Raw genomic sequence first — 15,487 nt, 5'->3', positions numbered from 1 at the left:
AATACCTTGATGTTTTGGTCCCAAATCTATTTAAGGATCATTTGGGCGAGGGAGTGAGTCCTGCTTCTTGTCTGAAAAAAACTTTCATTGACACTTTCTGGTAAGATTTTTTTTTTAAGATTTTATTTATTTATTTGACACAGAGGCACAGCAAGAGAGGGAACATAAGCAGGCAGAATGAGAGGGAGTAGCAGGCTTCCCACCAATCCTGATGCGGGGCTTGATCCCAGGACCCTGGGATCATGACCTGAGCCGGAGGCAGATGCTTAACAACTGAGCCACCCAAGTACCCCAACACTTTCTGGTAAGATTAAGAAAGCGGGGAGATTCCTCAAAGAATTAAAAGTAGAGCTACCCTATGACCCTGCAATTGCACTACTGGGTATTTACCCCAAAGATACACATGTAGTGAAAAGAAAGGCCACATGTACTCCAATGTTCATAGCAGCAATGGCCACAAATGCCAAATTGTGGAAAGAGCCAAGATGCCCTTCAACAGATGAATAGATAAAGAAAATATGGTGTGTGTGTGTGTGTGTGTGTGTGTGTGTGTTGTGTAGTATATATTTATACATACAATGGAATATTATGCCTCCATCAGAAAGGATGAATACCCAACTTTTGTATCAACATGGACAGGCCTGGAGGAGATTATGGTGAGTGAAACAAGTCAAGCAGAGAAAGTCAATTATCATATGGTTTCACTTACTTGTGGAGCATAAGGAATAACATTAGGAGAAGGAAAGGAAAAGTGAATTGGGGGAAATTGGAGAGGGAGATGAAGCATGAGAGACTGTGGCCTCTGAGAAACAGAGGGTTTTGGAGGAGAGAGGGGTGAGGGGATGGGTGAGCCTGGTGGTGGTTATTAAGGAGGGCACGTATTGCATGGAGCACTGGGTGTGGTACATAAACAATGAATCTTGCAACACTGAAAAAATAATAATAAAAAAATAGTAAATAAATAGATAGAAAAGAAAGCACCACCATTGAAACTTGCAAAATAGGTGTCAACAGCTTAAGAAAAAATAGTAGGAGAGTGTAGAGGGCACTCTTAAGAAATGCTGTGTTCCCAGTGCTCTTAATGGCCCGGAGGATGACATGGTGCTAGAAAACGCATTGACACACTGACATCTCGAAGTCAAAGAGTGAGTCGGGAGCGTTTGATCCTGTATGGGAAGGAAAAAAAAAATCTTTCTTAAATTTATTTTGCTTACATTTTCCATTTCGTATGTAAGCAGAGGTCCTGTGTACAAAAAAAAAAAAAAAAAAAAGTCTAGTTCTAATAAGTCTCAAGGGGTTATTTGAGTTATTTGAGTAAATATAAACATTCTAAGTGATAAAGAAGCGGGAAGTCATCATTTAATTCAGAACTTTTTATCTTTTAGTAGTCCTTAAAATACAACAAGGCATCTTGCAACAGAAGGCGTTTTAGGTTCAGTGAACTATGGAAAGTACTGAGTAATGCAATGATGGACAGAACAGACCTTTCTCTGCCCTCACAGAGCCAGATGAGGGGAAGACAACGATAAACCTGCAAATAAAGAAATGAGACCATTTCCAATACTCGTAAGTGCTATGAAGACAGTGACACAGAGGAATAGGATAAAGAGAGGCCAGCATGGAGAGGAAGGCTTTAGATAGCACTACTAATCGGGAGAAGTCCAGGAAAGTGCACCATCCCATTACAAGCGGTAAGAGAGGACGTGTGTTCAAGAAACAGGCACAGTTAGCGGGTGACAAGTGGTTTTAGGAGGGAAAGCAAGATGAACGAGAGCAGTCTGTCCTTAGTATTTGCATTTGAAAGGGACCTTAAAGCTGGACTGACTTGGGCTGAGGATGACTGGGGAGTGTGGATGTAGGAGTAAATATTCATCTTTTTGGGTGGGTCTGCTCTCAGGGGCAGGTCTTGCTCACAGGCAATGCAGAGTGGCTAGAGAGTGTGTTTTGCAGCATATGGGAGGCAACAGTAAATCTTGCAAACAGGCGACAAGTAAATACTTGCCCAAGACAATTTCAGATTACAATCAGTGTCATAAAGGGCATAACCACGATGGTATGGTAGAAAGTAGGGAATAGGAGCCCACTTTATTTAGGCTTTGGGCTTCAACAATTAGTGCGCACCAGTGATATGCCAAGGCATTTGTTAAAGGTGTTCCAATGTTGTCATTTAATCTTGAGACCTGCTTTTTGAGAAATGTGGAATTAGCTCCATTGTTCTAGATAAGGAAACAGGTTCTAAAGGAATGATTTGCTGGTCCAAGGCCATAGTTGGTGAGTAGTGGCAGTGGGATTTGAACCAATTTTGGCATCTAAATGAAAGGCCTCTGTTCACCTTGCTGTCTACCTTCTCTTTCAAGGCTCTCCTGTGGGATAAAGCTCCCAGTAGCAGCCCCCTGGGCCTTCCCTTCCTTGACTCCAGCTGGAAATCCCATTTCCGAGTCTCCGGGTTGTTCAGAGCCCTATTCCCACAACGCCTTTCTTCAAGTACATTGTTCAGCAGATTATTCATAATGTGCTAATAAAAACTACATGTGTGATGACTGGCATAATGTTAGTGAGTGTTAATAGGACCCTCTTTTCCCAGACAGGTAACACCTACATATTTAAACATGACGTTTAGGGAGATATTGCCAAACCTCACTATTTCAGGCCACCTGGTAGGCTGGATGAAGGAAAAAAAAAGATAACTAGTTAATATTTATTTAGCTTTGTTACATGCTAAGCACCATTTTAAGTGCATACATTCGTCATCTCATTATTTTTTGAAACAACCCTATGGAAGTTGGAATTATTTTTATCATCTGAGAGCTGGGATTTGAACCAGGCGAGCTGACTTGCACATCTGAGCTAGATTTTCAAAAGAACACACAGGAATTAAATTACAAACCCCAAATGAGTTAAGTGTGAACTGATGAGATCATGAAATCCACAGAAAGACAGTTGGCTTGGGTTATGAAAATACTGGTTCCCTTAGTTTATTTTCCAAATAAAATGGATCTTAAGGTTCACAAGAATTCAGCCAACAGATTCCCTTTTGTCCCGGATCTCAAGGAAGATTCTTAATTGTAAGTATGATGAGGGAAGCTAATGAAAGCACTTCGGTGGTTTGAAGTTCAATTTTGGAGCAAGGGTCAATGTTTAAAGTCAACACACTCCTACTTGTCACTGCTGGATGAGGACCACTGGGCTAGATGCTGCAGGTCCTCCTTGAGATCCAGGACATGATCCTTTCTCTGGGGGCAGTGAGATGAAATGGGAAAAGGATCTAAGCTTCGGAATGAGACAAGCCCAAATGCATCCCCTGATTCTGAGTAACTTTAGGGAAGTGAGTAGAATAGGAATGATTCTTAAACTGTAAGATTATTATGAGGCTTACTGGAGATACCAAAGCACTTTGTACAGTGGCTGACCCAGTAAAAAGTAACAAGGGTTAGATTCCACCACTCTTGTGTGCTTTGTCTACTCTCACCTTGGGTCTCTGAGTTTGGCTGAAAGCCCACAGACATAGAATGAAAAAGTGCTTGGCATGGGGCTTGGGCAGAGAAGCCCTCTCATGGGAAGCTGATACAGGTGATCCCAAGAGCTGGAAGAGAGGGAGGGATGAGCTTTGAAGGTAATCTCCAGAATCCGGAGTGGCCAAGATTGAGCATATTAAAAATAACTGTGGAAATAAAGTCAACATATGTGTTTGTATATATGGTCTTCAAAAATAATTGGTAAATTCTTGTGTAAAAGACAGTAAATTTTATTTCATTTAAAGATTTTATTTATTTATTCATGAGAGACAGAGAGAGAGAGAGAGAGAGAGAGAGAGAGAGACACTGGCAGAGGCAGAGGGAGAAGCAGGCTCCCTTCGGAGCAGGGAGCCCAATGCAGGACTCTACCCCAGGTGCCTGGGATCATGACCTGAGCCGAAGGCAGACACTTAACTGACTGAGCCACTCAGGTGCCTCAGTAAATTTTAAAGCTAAATAATACATTTGTAGATGCTCAGGTTCTTGGCCATGTTTGGGAAAACTCAGGCTTCAGTCCAATTTCATCCCTAAACAGTATTAAGGCTTATGGCATTTAAGAACTGCCAGACTGATCAGTGTCTGTAAAGGGAAAAAAAACAAGGAGATAGAGATATAAAGAACACATGGTCAGGGAGAGGGGATATATTGAAAGGAAATAACTGGCAGAAAGGGAAAAGTTGGGGACAACTTTAAGATATTTTATTTGTGGAATAATGGGACCATTAGCCCATATGGGGATGTTTAAAAGTCTTGATGCCCTGGATGCATCCCAGGCTTGTGAGATCAGAGTCTCTGAGGCTGAGACACAGTACTGAGACACATCAGTACTTGCTACAGCAATCCATGTGACTCTAATGCATCAGTAACTGCCTTCCTCCCTTCCTCAAAAATGTCAGATAGGGGGGCACTTGAGTGGCTCAGTTGGTTGGGCATCTGCCTTCGGCTCAGGTCATGATCTCAGGATCCTGGGATCGAGCCCCATGTTGGGTTCCCCGCTCAGTGGGAGCCTGCTTCTCCCTCTCCTCCCTACCCTACCCATGCTCTCTTCTCATTATCTCTGTCTGTCTCTCAAATAAATAAAATTTAAAAAAAAAATGTCAGATAGGGGGGTGCCTGGGTGGCTCGGTGGGTTAAAGCCTCTGCCTTCAGCTCAGGTCATGATCCCAGGGTCCTGGGATTGAGCCCCACATCGGGCTCTCTGCTCAGCAGGGAGCCTGCTTCCCCCCTCTCTCTCTGCCTGCCTCTCTGCCTACTTGTGATCTCTGTCTGTCAAATAAATAAATAAAATCTTTTAAAAAAAATGTCAGATAGGGTATTGAGATGATAGAGAAAGCAGATGAGTATAATTCTAGATATATTAAGGTTAGGACTCTGACAAGGCATCCAGGAGGGAATTAAGGACTGGATCTCAGAAAGAATAGAGAAGTTCAAGATTTAAGAGAGCTGTTTATGTATTCCATAAACATCCCTTAAGGTCTGTTAAGTGCCTGGATAGCAAGTCCTATCAACAGGGTCCTATTCCCTTGGGGGACTTACATCTCAGAGACAGGGAATAGATTCCTAAACAAAGAAGTCATATAAAGTGTTGTGGACTGTAAGACACAAATTTATGTGTAGAAAAGAAAAGGAAAACTTAATTCCCTTGGGACTGGTCAGAAAAGACTAGAGAAGGGACCAGAAGAAGCTATCCCGAGGAAAAACAGAGACAGAGGAGAAGGCAGACCATGGAACTGTGGAAGGCTAGAGAGGAAAATGAATCCCAGTGGAGATCATGAGAAATAGCAGTCAGAAAAAGGAGTGCAGGATACAGAAGTGCCCTGAAAGTGAGGGGTAGTGGGGAGAAAGATGGCTAATTGGAAGGGTATCAGAGAGTCCCCTCACTAGCAAAGTGACTATGTGAAAAATGTGTGTACTTTGGTTTTTCTAATCTGTAAAATAGTAATAATGTTACTGGTTTCATAGAGCTTATGATAGGACTAAGTGATAATGCTTGTATTTAGAGCATAGCTAGCATATAGTTCTAGTTCAGAAGACATAGCATTCTTGAACAAGTACAGAAAGAACAACAGGGCTCTGTACCAGCGAACTATATGCCTGCCCCTATTCTTATCTTCTTCAAGAGGTTTCTCTTAGAATCAAACAGATTCTTTTAAAAGGGGGGTGAGGGGGAGATGTCATATTTTTGAGCAGATTCACCTAGTAGCGATATAAGCTTTAGAATCAGGCTGCCATTATTCAGACTCTAGCCAAGCTATGTATTAGCTTTATTTTTCTTAATTTCAGGTTACATATTTGTTTTTTTTTTAAAAAAAGATGTTATTTATTTATCTGAGAGAGAGAGAGAGCATGAGAGGAGAGAGGTCAGTGGGAAAAGCAGACTCCTTGCGGAGCAGGGAGCCCGATGTGGGACTCGATCCCGGGACTCCACGATCATGACCTGAGCCGAAGGCAGTCGCTTAACCAACTGAGCCACCCAGGCGCCCCCCAGATTACATATTTGTAAAAATAAAGTGAATCCCACTTGCCTCCAGGAATGTGGAGACTATATGCAGGTAGATTTCTAATTCCAGGTACTTCACATACTTTAAATAAAGGTTATTTTCTATGCTTCCACTTTGCATTCTAACTTACATATAAATACCTGGGTTTTTTTTTTTTTAAGACTTATTTATTTATCTATTTGACAGAGATCACAAGTAGGCAGAGAAGCAGGCAGAGAGAGAGGAGGAAGCAGGCTCCCCGCTGAGCAAAGCACCTGATGCAGCGCTCAATCCCTGGATCCTGAGATCATGACCTGAGCCAAAGGCAGAGGCTTAACTCACTGAGCCACCCAGGTGCCCCTAATACATGTTTAGAAAGTGTTCTTTGGAGGGGCGCCTGGGTGGCTTTGTTGTTTAAGTGCCGATTCTTGGTTTTCAGCTCAGGTCATGATCTCATGGGTCTGGAGATTCAAGCCCCAAGGGAGTTTGCTTGAAAGATTCCATCCCTCTGCTTCTCCACCCACTCAGTCTCTCTCTCAAATGAATAAATAAATCTTTTTTTTTTTTTAAGTGTCCTTTGGAATAGAAATTTTGGTGAGAGTTTTGCTCCTGGTATCCAGAAATTTTACCATTGTTTCTTTCTGGGATTCTGTCCCTTTCTCTGACCTTAGCTTGGTTGTGAATTCTACTGTCCTGCTCCCAGACCATATTAACATTGGCTGAGTTAATTTGCACCCCTGGGACATAGGGGAATCTTGCAGAAAGTGGCAGAGCACAGAAAAAGGAGACTGCAACCACCATAACACACTTATAGGCACATGGGGAAAGAAAAACTTCTCCCCAGGCATAGCTGAGATCTTGGTTCTGTTTACCTAGCCATAGCATCCTGAATATACTTCTTGGTGTAATTTCTCCTGTTCTCAGTGCCTCAATTCTGTAACACAAGAAAATTTAAAAAAAAAAAAAAACACAACAACTCTCCCATAAGAAGTTAAAAATCTGTCCAGGTGGTTGGTTCCTTCCTAGTTTTCAATCCCTGTTGGAAGGCCACTGACACCACTAGCAGCCTACACTAAAGCTGACTTTCTCTTTAAGATTGTTTGATTGAGGGTTCAGAGAAGGTGAAATATCTTTCTGGAATCTAAAACATGGATTGGAGATTAGGTGGGTGATGTCACAAAAGAGATTTTCAACAGTGTCAGCAGGCTGTAGTTATGACTAAGTAAGTGGCTAACTGGCACCATCTGAAACAGCCACTCACCCTGGATAAGCAGGTGGAGAAGATCGGTTACAGGTAGGACCAAACCCACCAAAAGGGAAGCCATCGGAATAAAGAGGTTTCATTCTAGATTTTAGAATCCCAGGTATTGGCTCACGTAGGTCAAGAAAAATTTGAAGTAACAGAAATAAGAAAAACAAAACAAAACAAAACAACAGTTGGTTCACCCCTTGGCACCACTACAATTGGTTTTGACGTCTATTTTAAAATTTAAGACTAAGGGCGTACGTAAGTCAGAACAAGCCCTCTTTGATCTCTTTAGTCACCATTTCCAGGGCCAAAGAGGGCCTTGTAGCCCTGGGCCAAGCTGACCGCAAAAAGCAAGGTCCGGAGGCACAGGAAGTCCATCACCTGTGACACGGGACTCTTGAGCAGTCTTTGGCATCACTGGAGATGGTTAACATGGCTAATCAGATGTTAATCGAATGCACAGGAAAAGGAAATAAATTCCGCTTCTGAAAGGCAGCTGGAAAGGGCTTGGACTGCTCAGGCTCAGATTTACATTCCAAAGCAGTTCTGCAGCCAAACACACTCCCTGCCTGAGCAGGAGGAAAGCCCCTCTCCTCTCCTCAGCTTTACTGGAAAACACAGCTCCCGGGAGGGAGGGTTAGGAACCCACAGCCTCCTTGGCGGCGCCCCGTAGTCCCTCAGGAAATAGAGCCGAGACAAAGGACGCCGGCTTCTGGGGCGTCCCTACATTCGAAGCCAATCCCTCTTCCCATATATCACCTCCTCTAAGGGACAGGGAACACACCTCAAGATATCTGGGGTGAGGGAGGGGGTAGGAAGTAGTTCTAGTTACTCGATTCATTCAGTGGTTAAATATTTATTTTGTGGGTACCAGACACCGACCTAAGCGGTTTACATCCTTAATTCTCACAATAATCCTGAGATTTGTGTTATTAACCCTGTATTTCCTTCTCTACAAAGGGGAGCAAGAGGCGCAGAGAAGAGCAGTAACTTGACCAGTCAACGGCGGTGTCAGAGCACGGGTCTCTAATCCCCAAGCTGTGACCCCAGAGCCGCCGGTTCCGCGGGGACGACAACTCCACCCGGGTCCCCCAGCCCCGCGCGCGCCCCGCGGCTCTCCCGCGGGCACCACGCGGCAGCTGCCGCCCGCCCACACCCCCGGCGGCCCGGAGCGCCGCCTCCTCGCCGCTCCCGCGGGGCACGTGGCAGGTGCGCGGGCGTCCCCGTGTCCCCGCCCCCGCGCCCCACGCCGGGTGCCTGGCGCCCCGCAGCGGTCGGGCAGGTCGCGCAGCCTCTGCAGAGCCCGGGAAGCGCCCGGCCGAAGAGGAGGAGCCAGGGGCACCGAGCGGGTGGAGTCGGGAGCCCAAGAGCGGTGGAGGCGGATTTCCTGGGCCCGGCTCGGTGGGGCTACTATGGCGTTTGGGAAGAGTCACCGGGATCCCTATGCGACCTCCGTGGGCCACCTCATAGGTAAAGAGCGGGAGAGGGAGACGCCAGGGCAGGCTTTGGGGACCCGGGGCCCCCTTCCCGCTTGACTCCATTCTCGGCCTCGTCCAAGTTTGAGGAGATCCTTCCCCTCCCCCTGCAACTTTCCCAGGGCACCCGAATCCCACCCACCCAATCTCTGGCCCCTTTGAGGCATTTCTTTATGGCTGACACCCCCCCGGAACCCCTCCTTAAAATCTGCCTTCCTTTTTGGTGCTGTCTGGGGCGTGGGACCGAACAGGTGACGCACGCCCGGGATTCAGGTGTGGAGTGTTCGGGCCTGTGCGAGGAGAAAGGGTCAACTTCTGAGCCAGGGGAAAGTTGTCCGTCAAGTTTGCTACTCCCTGGAGGGCCCAGTGTGGCTGTGTCTGTTTTACAGGGAAGGGAAAGACGGGTTCAGGGAGGTTGCGTGATGTGACTTCACTGTGAGAGGCAGGTTCCTTTAAACCAGTTCTCTCTCGGCGTCGAGCCCTTAACAACCTGAGTTACTTTTTCTGGGTAAACAAAGAGAATGAAAATGCCTAGCCCTGGAGTGAAGGAAGCGGGGAGTAGGGGAGCAGTCGGGGGTCACAAGAGGCCTCTGGAGGGACCACGCATGTATTTGCCTGTGTCCTTTCTTCTGTGGCTGTACTCTGAATAACGTAGTGGGAAGCAGAACCCAGGGACTGGACTGTTTTTACCAGCACGGAGCTCCCTTCCTTCTGCTCTCCTCCAATTCTCCCTTGGGAACCGGGTGTGGCACGGTGCCTGTGGGTGCCAAACAAAGCGTGATAATGTCAGGAACTTAGTGGGGTGATGAAATCCTAAGAACTGAGAACCTGGCGGTTACAGTAGGGAGACTCAGGTCTGGACAGTTTTGCCTGCAGTTCAGTTAACAGGGAACACACCACTCAACCTGAACCTTGTAAGGTTCCCCCCCATCTTTGGAAGATGGGGAGAGTGACTATCACTGAGGGGCAAAATGCTTTCTAAACTGTGGCGGGCTGTATTCCTATGGATATTAAAATGAATTTTGAGCAGAAATAGATTCAGACTACATTTTCATAGGCTGATGAATTATCTAATACTGTAAATATTTGCCCACTGTCAGCTATATGCCTGGACCTGGATGAAGCAAAGATGAGACATGGTCTCAACCCTAAGGGAATGTGCAATCTTGTAGGGAAGACAGACACAGTTATGTAGTAACTACAGTATGGTACCTTTGCAATGCAAGAAAACTGCAAAACACTTAAAACTTCAGAAAAGGGAGAAATTTTGTCATGGCTTTTGAAGGATGAATAGGAGTTTTCTAGGAAGATGGGAAGGTGGGAGGAAGTGCGAGGAGTGGAGAACAGGGAGTCTGGCAGAAGGAACAATGTGTGTCTAAACAACATAAAGTTAGTCAGATTTGTCTTTGGAATGCCAAATTCAAATAGATCTTTTCCTAGATTGGAAGCAGGCTAAGCTTTGGGGTTCTTCCAGCCAAACCCTATTCTTTCCTCTTCATTATCCTTTTTAACTTCCTCTCCATTCCCCCCTAGACCTGATGTTTTCGTGCTGAGGATCTTCTCCTTTCATGAAGGGAATATATTAAGGTTATGTTATATTACTTTTCCCAGGTAAAATTTGGGGTTCTTAAGGAGAATGTGTGGAGAGGGGAAAATAATCTGATTGTTTGGAGTTCAGAAGCATTCAAGTCCACCTGGGGTAGCTTTGGTTAGTTCACGTGCTAGGAGTGACCTTGCTCTAATACTCAAGGACACAGACAATTTCAGTTCTGATCTCTTTCTTTCTCAACATGCCCCCCTCCCCACCATGACTTTAAAAAAAAAAAAAAAGTTAAATAATTTGAATTAGAATGCTAGTTCTACCTTGTATTGGCTGTGTAGCCTTGGGAATTTCCTTAACTTTTCTGAACTTCTGTTTCACCATCTATCACAGTGGGTTAAATGAAGTTGCATAAGATAAAATACATTGCACTATGCACTTGACTTTGTAGGTAGCTGCTCGATAGGGGCTTGTCTTCAGAAAGGCCAGCAGATGGACATTTAGCCAACCGGTCCTGGCCCTACCGCCGGGTGTTGTGTCTGCAGCTCTTTTATTAATAGGTCATTCATTACTGCAGTAATGGTAGCACTCTGAACTCGAGTTCTGATTGATTCCCGAATTACTGGGAATTGCTCAGGAAAAAAAAAAAAAAAACCTCTTTGCCTTTTGGTAATATAAACTTAATGGTACTTGTTAGTGAACCCCAGGCAGATTATTTCTGGAAGACCAGACATTTTTCATTCTGTTGTAGCTCAGACTCAACACAAGAGCTTTTTCTTTGCAGAAAAGGCTACATTTGCTGGAGTTCAGACTGAAGATTGGGGCCAGTTTATGCACATCTGTGACATTATTAACACTGCCCACGATGGGTGAGTACAGTGTGTGGTGCACGCATTTGCCTCTGATAAGAAACATCAGAACCACAGCACTTTTTCTCTTACGCTTTTTGGTTTTCTTGTTGAGTGTTTTCATCCCCCCTAGGGCATCACTATCTTTTAAAGACCTGTCTGGTGAAAACATAAAGATAGCTGCTTATTTCAGCATGTGGAATATCTGAGAATCCATTATAATTTTTCTCTTTGCTTTTTCTTTAATAGTTATAAATTTTGTCTTTGTGAAGCTCCAATTCCTTTTTCTTTAAAGAAAGCAGAATTGTTTCCTTCTTTAGAAATTCCCCCTACTCTGATTGCCAGTATTTTATGCTACTGTAACTGAAAAATACTATCCAGAAGCTAGTGAACTCCTGGTGGTGACCTTTCCTGGGCAGTTGTCGTTATCAACCAGGAAATAATCTAGCAATCTTTTTTTTTCCTCATTATAAGACAATTTTTTCTTTTTCTTTTTTTTATTTAAAGATTTTTTTTTTTTAATTTGTCAGAGAGAGTGAGCACAGGCAGACAGAGAGGCAGGCAGAGGCAGAGGGAGAAGCAGGCTCCCTGCTGAGCAAGGAGCCCGACGTGGGACTCGGTCCCAGGACCCTGGGATCATGACCTGAGCCGAAGGCAGCTGCTTAACCAACTGAGCCACCCAGGCGTCCCTACAATTTTTTCTTAATGTCCACTCACCCACCTTCATGCTGTGTTCTTAAATGATGTGCTATCTTTTGTTACACTTCTTAAACTTCAAGGAATTAAAGATTTTTTAAAAATCATTAAGGCCAACTATTTGTGATTTTAGTCTAATTACAAGTTGTTGTAAGAGATACAATTCTGTTAATTTTCCTGAGCACATTCAAGCACATTCAACTGATAGCAAAAAGGTTTGGTCTAGTTTATGTTGATTGTTGATGAAGAAAGCATTCCATTTAATTATTGACTGTATTAATTGAGTGTATTAAGGTTAGTTCTTTAAGGTGGTTATGTTGTTTTCCCTATAATGTTGTTTACCGTATTTGGTTCCTCTGAAACTTTTCTTCATGGATAATACTAATTTCTTCATTGATAATACAAAAACAGAATCTCAAAATAAAACTTTTCCTTTCAAAAAAGTATCTTTATTCTAAACTTTTCTAAGAATTTAATACTAGATTCTATATGCAATTCTTTAGAAATGTAGATATCTATATATTTATAATAGTTGTAATTCTATGTAAGCATGTGTAATTGTCACATAATAGAAATTCTACCCATACAAACACAGACAAAATTGGAAGGTAATATGTAAAAAGGATTTGTATTCTTTCTTCAGTTTTATTGAGATATAATTAGCATTTAAAGTATATAGCATTCATGCAAAACATGCAGCTGAGACACTGGGTCGTAGCAGTGTACAATTATCACTTTGACTATTCTACCAGATTCACCCCAAATTATGGCCTTCCTTGATCTGGATCTAAACTGATTCTTATATAAAATGGAATCTGTAGTCACTGTTCTTCCAGTATAAATCATACACAGATTTCAATATACTTCTTTCTCTTTAGGATTCTTTCTAAAAAGGCTTATAGTTAGTTTCAATTGATACCATGATGTCCTGTTTAATTTTTCCTACTTAAAGAGTCAATATTTCTTTCAGAAAAATGTAAATTTAAAAATCTGTACTTTTTAAAATGATATATTTTCCCCAGAAAAATATTAAAATTAAAATAGAATTGGTTAATGATTTTAAAAAGATAAAGTGGCTTCGCTATTACTTTTTTCAAATCACATACTTCATGGGACTGTAGTTTTTTTTTTTTTTTTCCCTAGTTTAATTCTTTTGAAAATTGTGATTCATGTTGCAGATACAGTCACAACTGGCTATCTTTCCAAGGAATGGGTCATTCCATCAGGACATATGCAGTTTTCTGTTCTCTAAAAACAGTCTCAGCAAGAAATGGGCAATGGAATTTTACTGATAACAAGGCAGAATTCTATAAGACACGTTGTAATTTTGAGATATATCTTGTACATCACCTTGAATTGATCCTTTAATACTGTTTTTCCATATGACAAACAAGAAATATGGATGGCCTTATATTTCTTGTCATTGTAAAAGTAAAGTATGCTTATCATATAAAAAGGGGGGAAGCCAAAGGAATAAAATACCGTATCTTTGACAGTATGTGTATGGTAGGAACACAGATTTTAGTGTTTAATTGACTAGGTTCAAATCCCATCTGTGCTGCCAACTAACTGTATGATGCTGGGAATGTTACTTTACTTGTCTCTGCCTTAGTTTCTTTATTTGTAAAATAGAGATGATGTTAACAGTAACTCTGCTCTAGGTTTGCTATGAAATAAAATGAGCAATTCGGAAAAACCTTCTGAAAAAAAAAATAAAGTATATAGCATAATGATTTGACCTACATGTATTATAAAATGATTACCACAATAAGTTAACATCTGTCACCTCATATAGTTACAAAAAAATTTTTTTTCCTTGTGGTGAGAGCTTTTAGTGTCTACTTTCAAATATACCATATAGCAGTGTTAACTGTGGTCATTATATTATACCTTATATCCCCAGGAGTTATTGATCTTATAACTGGAAGTTTGTACCTTTCGACTGCCTCAAAGTAAATTTTGATCCTCTACTTTTACATAATCCTTTGTTATATAATGTAAAATGGTAGTTGACCTAATTAGTCATAATTCCTCCCATATCACCTACCTTGGGGGGTGCTCAGGATATAGTCTTAATCGAAAATGGTAACCTTCATTGTTTTGGGAATTACATTTCCTGTAAACCAGTTTTGTGCAATGATAGAGGGATAGGGATATGAGTGCATTTCACCTGTAGTTCTTTCTAGGTAATACTATTATGTGAATATTCTGTTTGATAGGTGGGAGGTATTGTCTGCCTAGATGTAGGAGGAAACACGTGTGAGAAGTTAAGTACTCTGCTCAAGCAGAATCAAGGCCTTGGTCTTCTCCTTAACTACTCCTCTTTCCGCAATGCACGTTACTTTTCAGAGTGCTTATTTTCAACAATGCCTAATTGTTGATTTCACTATATTTATTGCTGTAGGCCAAAAGATGCCATAAAAGCTTTGAAGAAAAGGATTTCCAAAAACTATAATCATAAAGAAATCCAACTCACCTTGTCAGTAAGTACTTTTAATGTTATAATCAAGACTCTAGGATTTCCCAAGCAATAGACAGATTTTTAGTTTTAGGTTAAAAAAATACATATATCAGCAAAAAGCTATTTAGAGTATGATTTAAAACTGAGAATTACAGAATTGAGAGGGTTTTGCTGATTGTCACAGCATTTAATTTCGTGGAAAGAGTGTGTTCCTAAAAAATCAGCCTTTCCTGGTCAGGAGATGGGAACTGGTAATTCAAAGCCTGTAGATACTGAGCCAGTTAAGAAGTCTGTGTATGTGTTACCCATGAGGAGAACTGAAGTCTTGAAAAATGCTTCCCTGTTAGCTTTTTACCTCACTTGAACAGCTCTGTGGAATTCTGAGGTACTGGGAGCTCATTAAGTTTCAACCAGGCTCTCCTGCATAGTATAATTCAGAGACTGTTCTTTGTCGATTTAAACAGTGCTGTACACCTTATTGTCTATGACTTGGGTGTGGGCACTTAATGGATACGTTCCCATTTTTCCCCTCATCCTCGGCCATATGACCTCTTCAGTCACTTTGGTGAGTTGCCATTTTTACTATGGTATGTTTTGCCAACCCTGCCTGCCGCCTGAGAGTGAGCTGTATGGCTTTCTCATTGCTCCCGCATGCCTTTGTTTACCTCAGCCAGGCCCCAGACCACAAGGTTAGGGCCCCAACAACCAGGATCACCCTCCCCTTAGGGGCTCTGGGTGTGTGTTTCAAGAGGACTGAGGTGGGGCTGAGGTGCGCACAGCTCTAGTGTTTGAGTTTCATGGGGGAAGAACATTCACATCTTGCTGGGAGAGTAACAGAATGAGAAGAAATGAAATGAATTGAACGGTCTTGATGCTAACTCTGAAGAAACCCTTCAAGTTAGGATGTGAACATAGTTTTAGAGACCTTTTCCTTTTTTGTTTGTTTTTTGTTTTTTGTTTCTTTTTTAATTTTAACCTCTCCCTTGTCCTTTACTCATAGCAGCCACCTCAGGGAGGTCCCAGAATGGAAGAACTTGAGAGATGAGTAAGCGCTAAAGTAGAACCACCGGAACCGTGGGTTGATAATGGGGAAAGCCTGTGGTACTTAATGGATGCTCTTGCCAACCCTTTGGAGTAGTTCTGTTCTTTTTTTTTTTTTTTTTAGATTTTATTTATTTATTTGACAGACAGAGAGCACAAGCAGGCAGAGAGGCAGGCAGAGA

The 15,487-nt window shown here is 42.4% G+C and overlaps 1 protein-coding gene across 2 annotated transcripts in view; it reads left to right on the top strand.

The window, feature by feature from the left end:
- Positions 1–8,548: 8,548 nt before the first annotated feature.
- The window catches only part of TOM1L1 (target of myb1 like 1 membrane trafficking protein), a 59,442-nt gene continuing 52,503 nt past the window's right edge, over positions 8,549–15,487 (top strand). The window contains exons 1-3 of one of the 2 annotated variants that reach the window (XM_080827190.1): positions 8,602–8,714; positions 11,044–11,128; positions 14,208–14,286. In XM_080827190.1, coding sequence (XP_080683316.1) covers positions 8,657–8,714; positions 11,044–11,128; positions 14,208–14,286 — 222 coding nt within the window. In that variant the 5' untranslated portion in view covers positions 8,602–8,656. Of the gene's footprint in view, positions 8,715–11,043; positions 11,129–14,207; positions 14,287–15,487 lie in introns of both variants that reach the window. The other variant, XM_080827191.1, reaches the window with a different exon arrangement.

The sequence above is a fragment of the Martes martes genome, assembly GCF_963455335.1.
Source record: "Martes martes genome assembly, chromosome: 16".
NCBI lineage: Eukaryota > Metazoa > Chordata > Mammalia > Carnivora > Mustelidae > Martes > Martes martes.
This window is presented reverse-complemented; position numbering and strand designations above follow the sequence as displayed.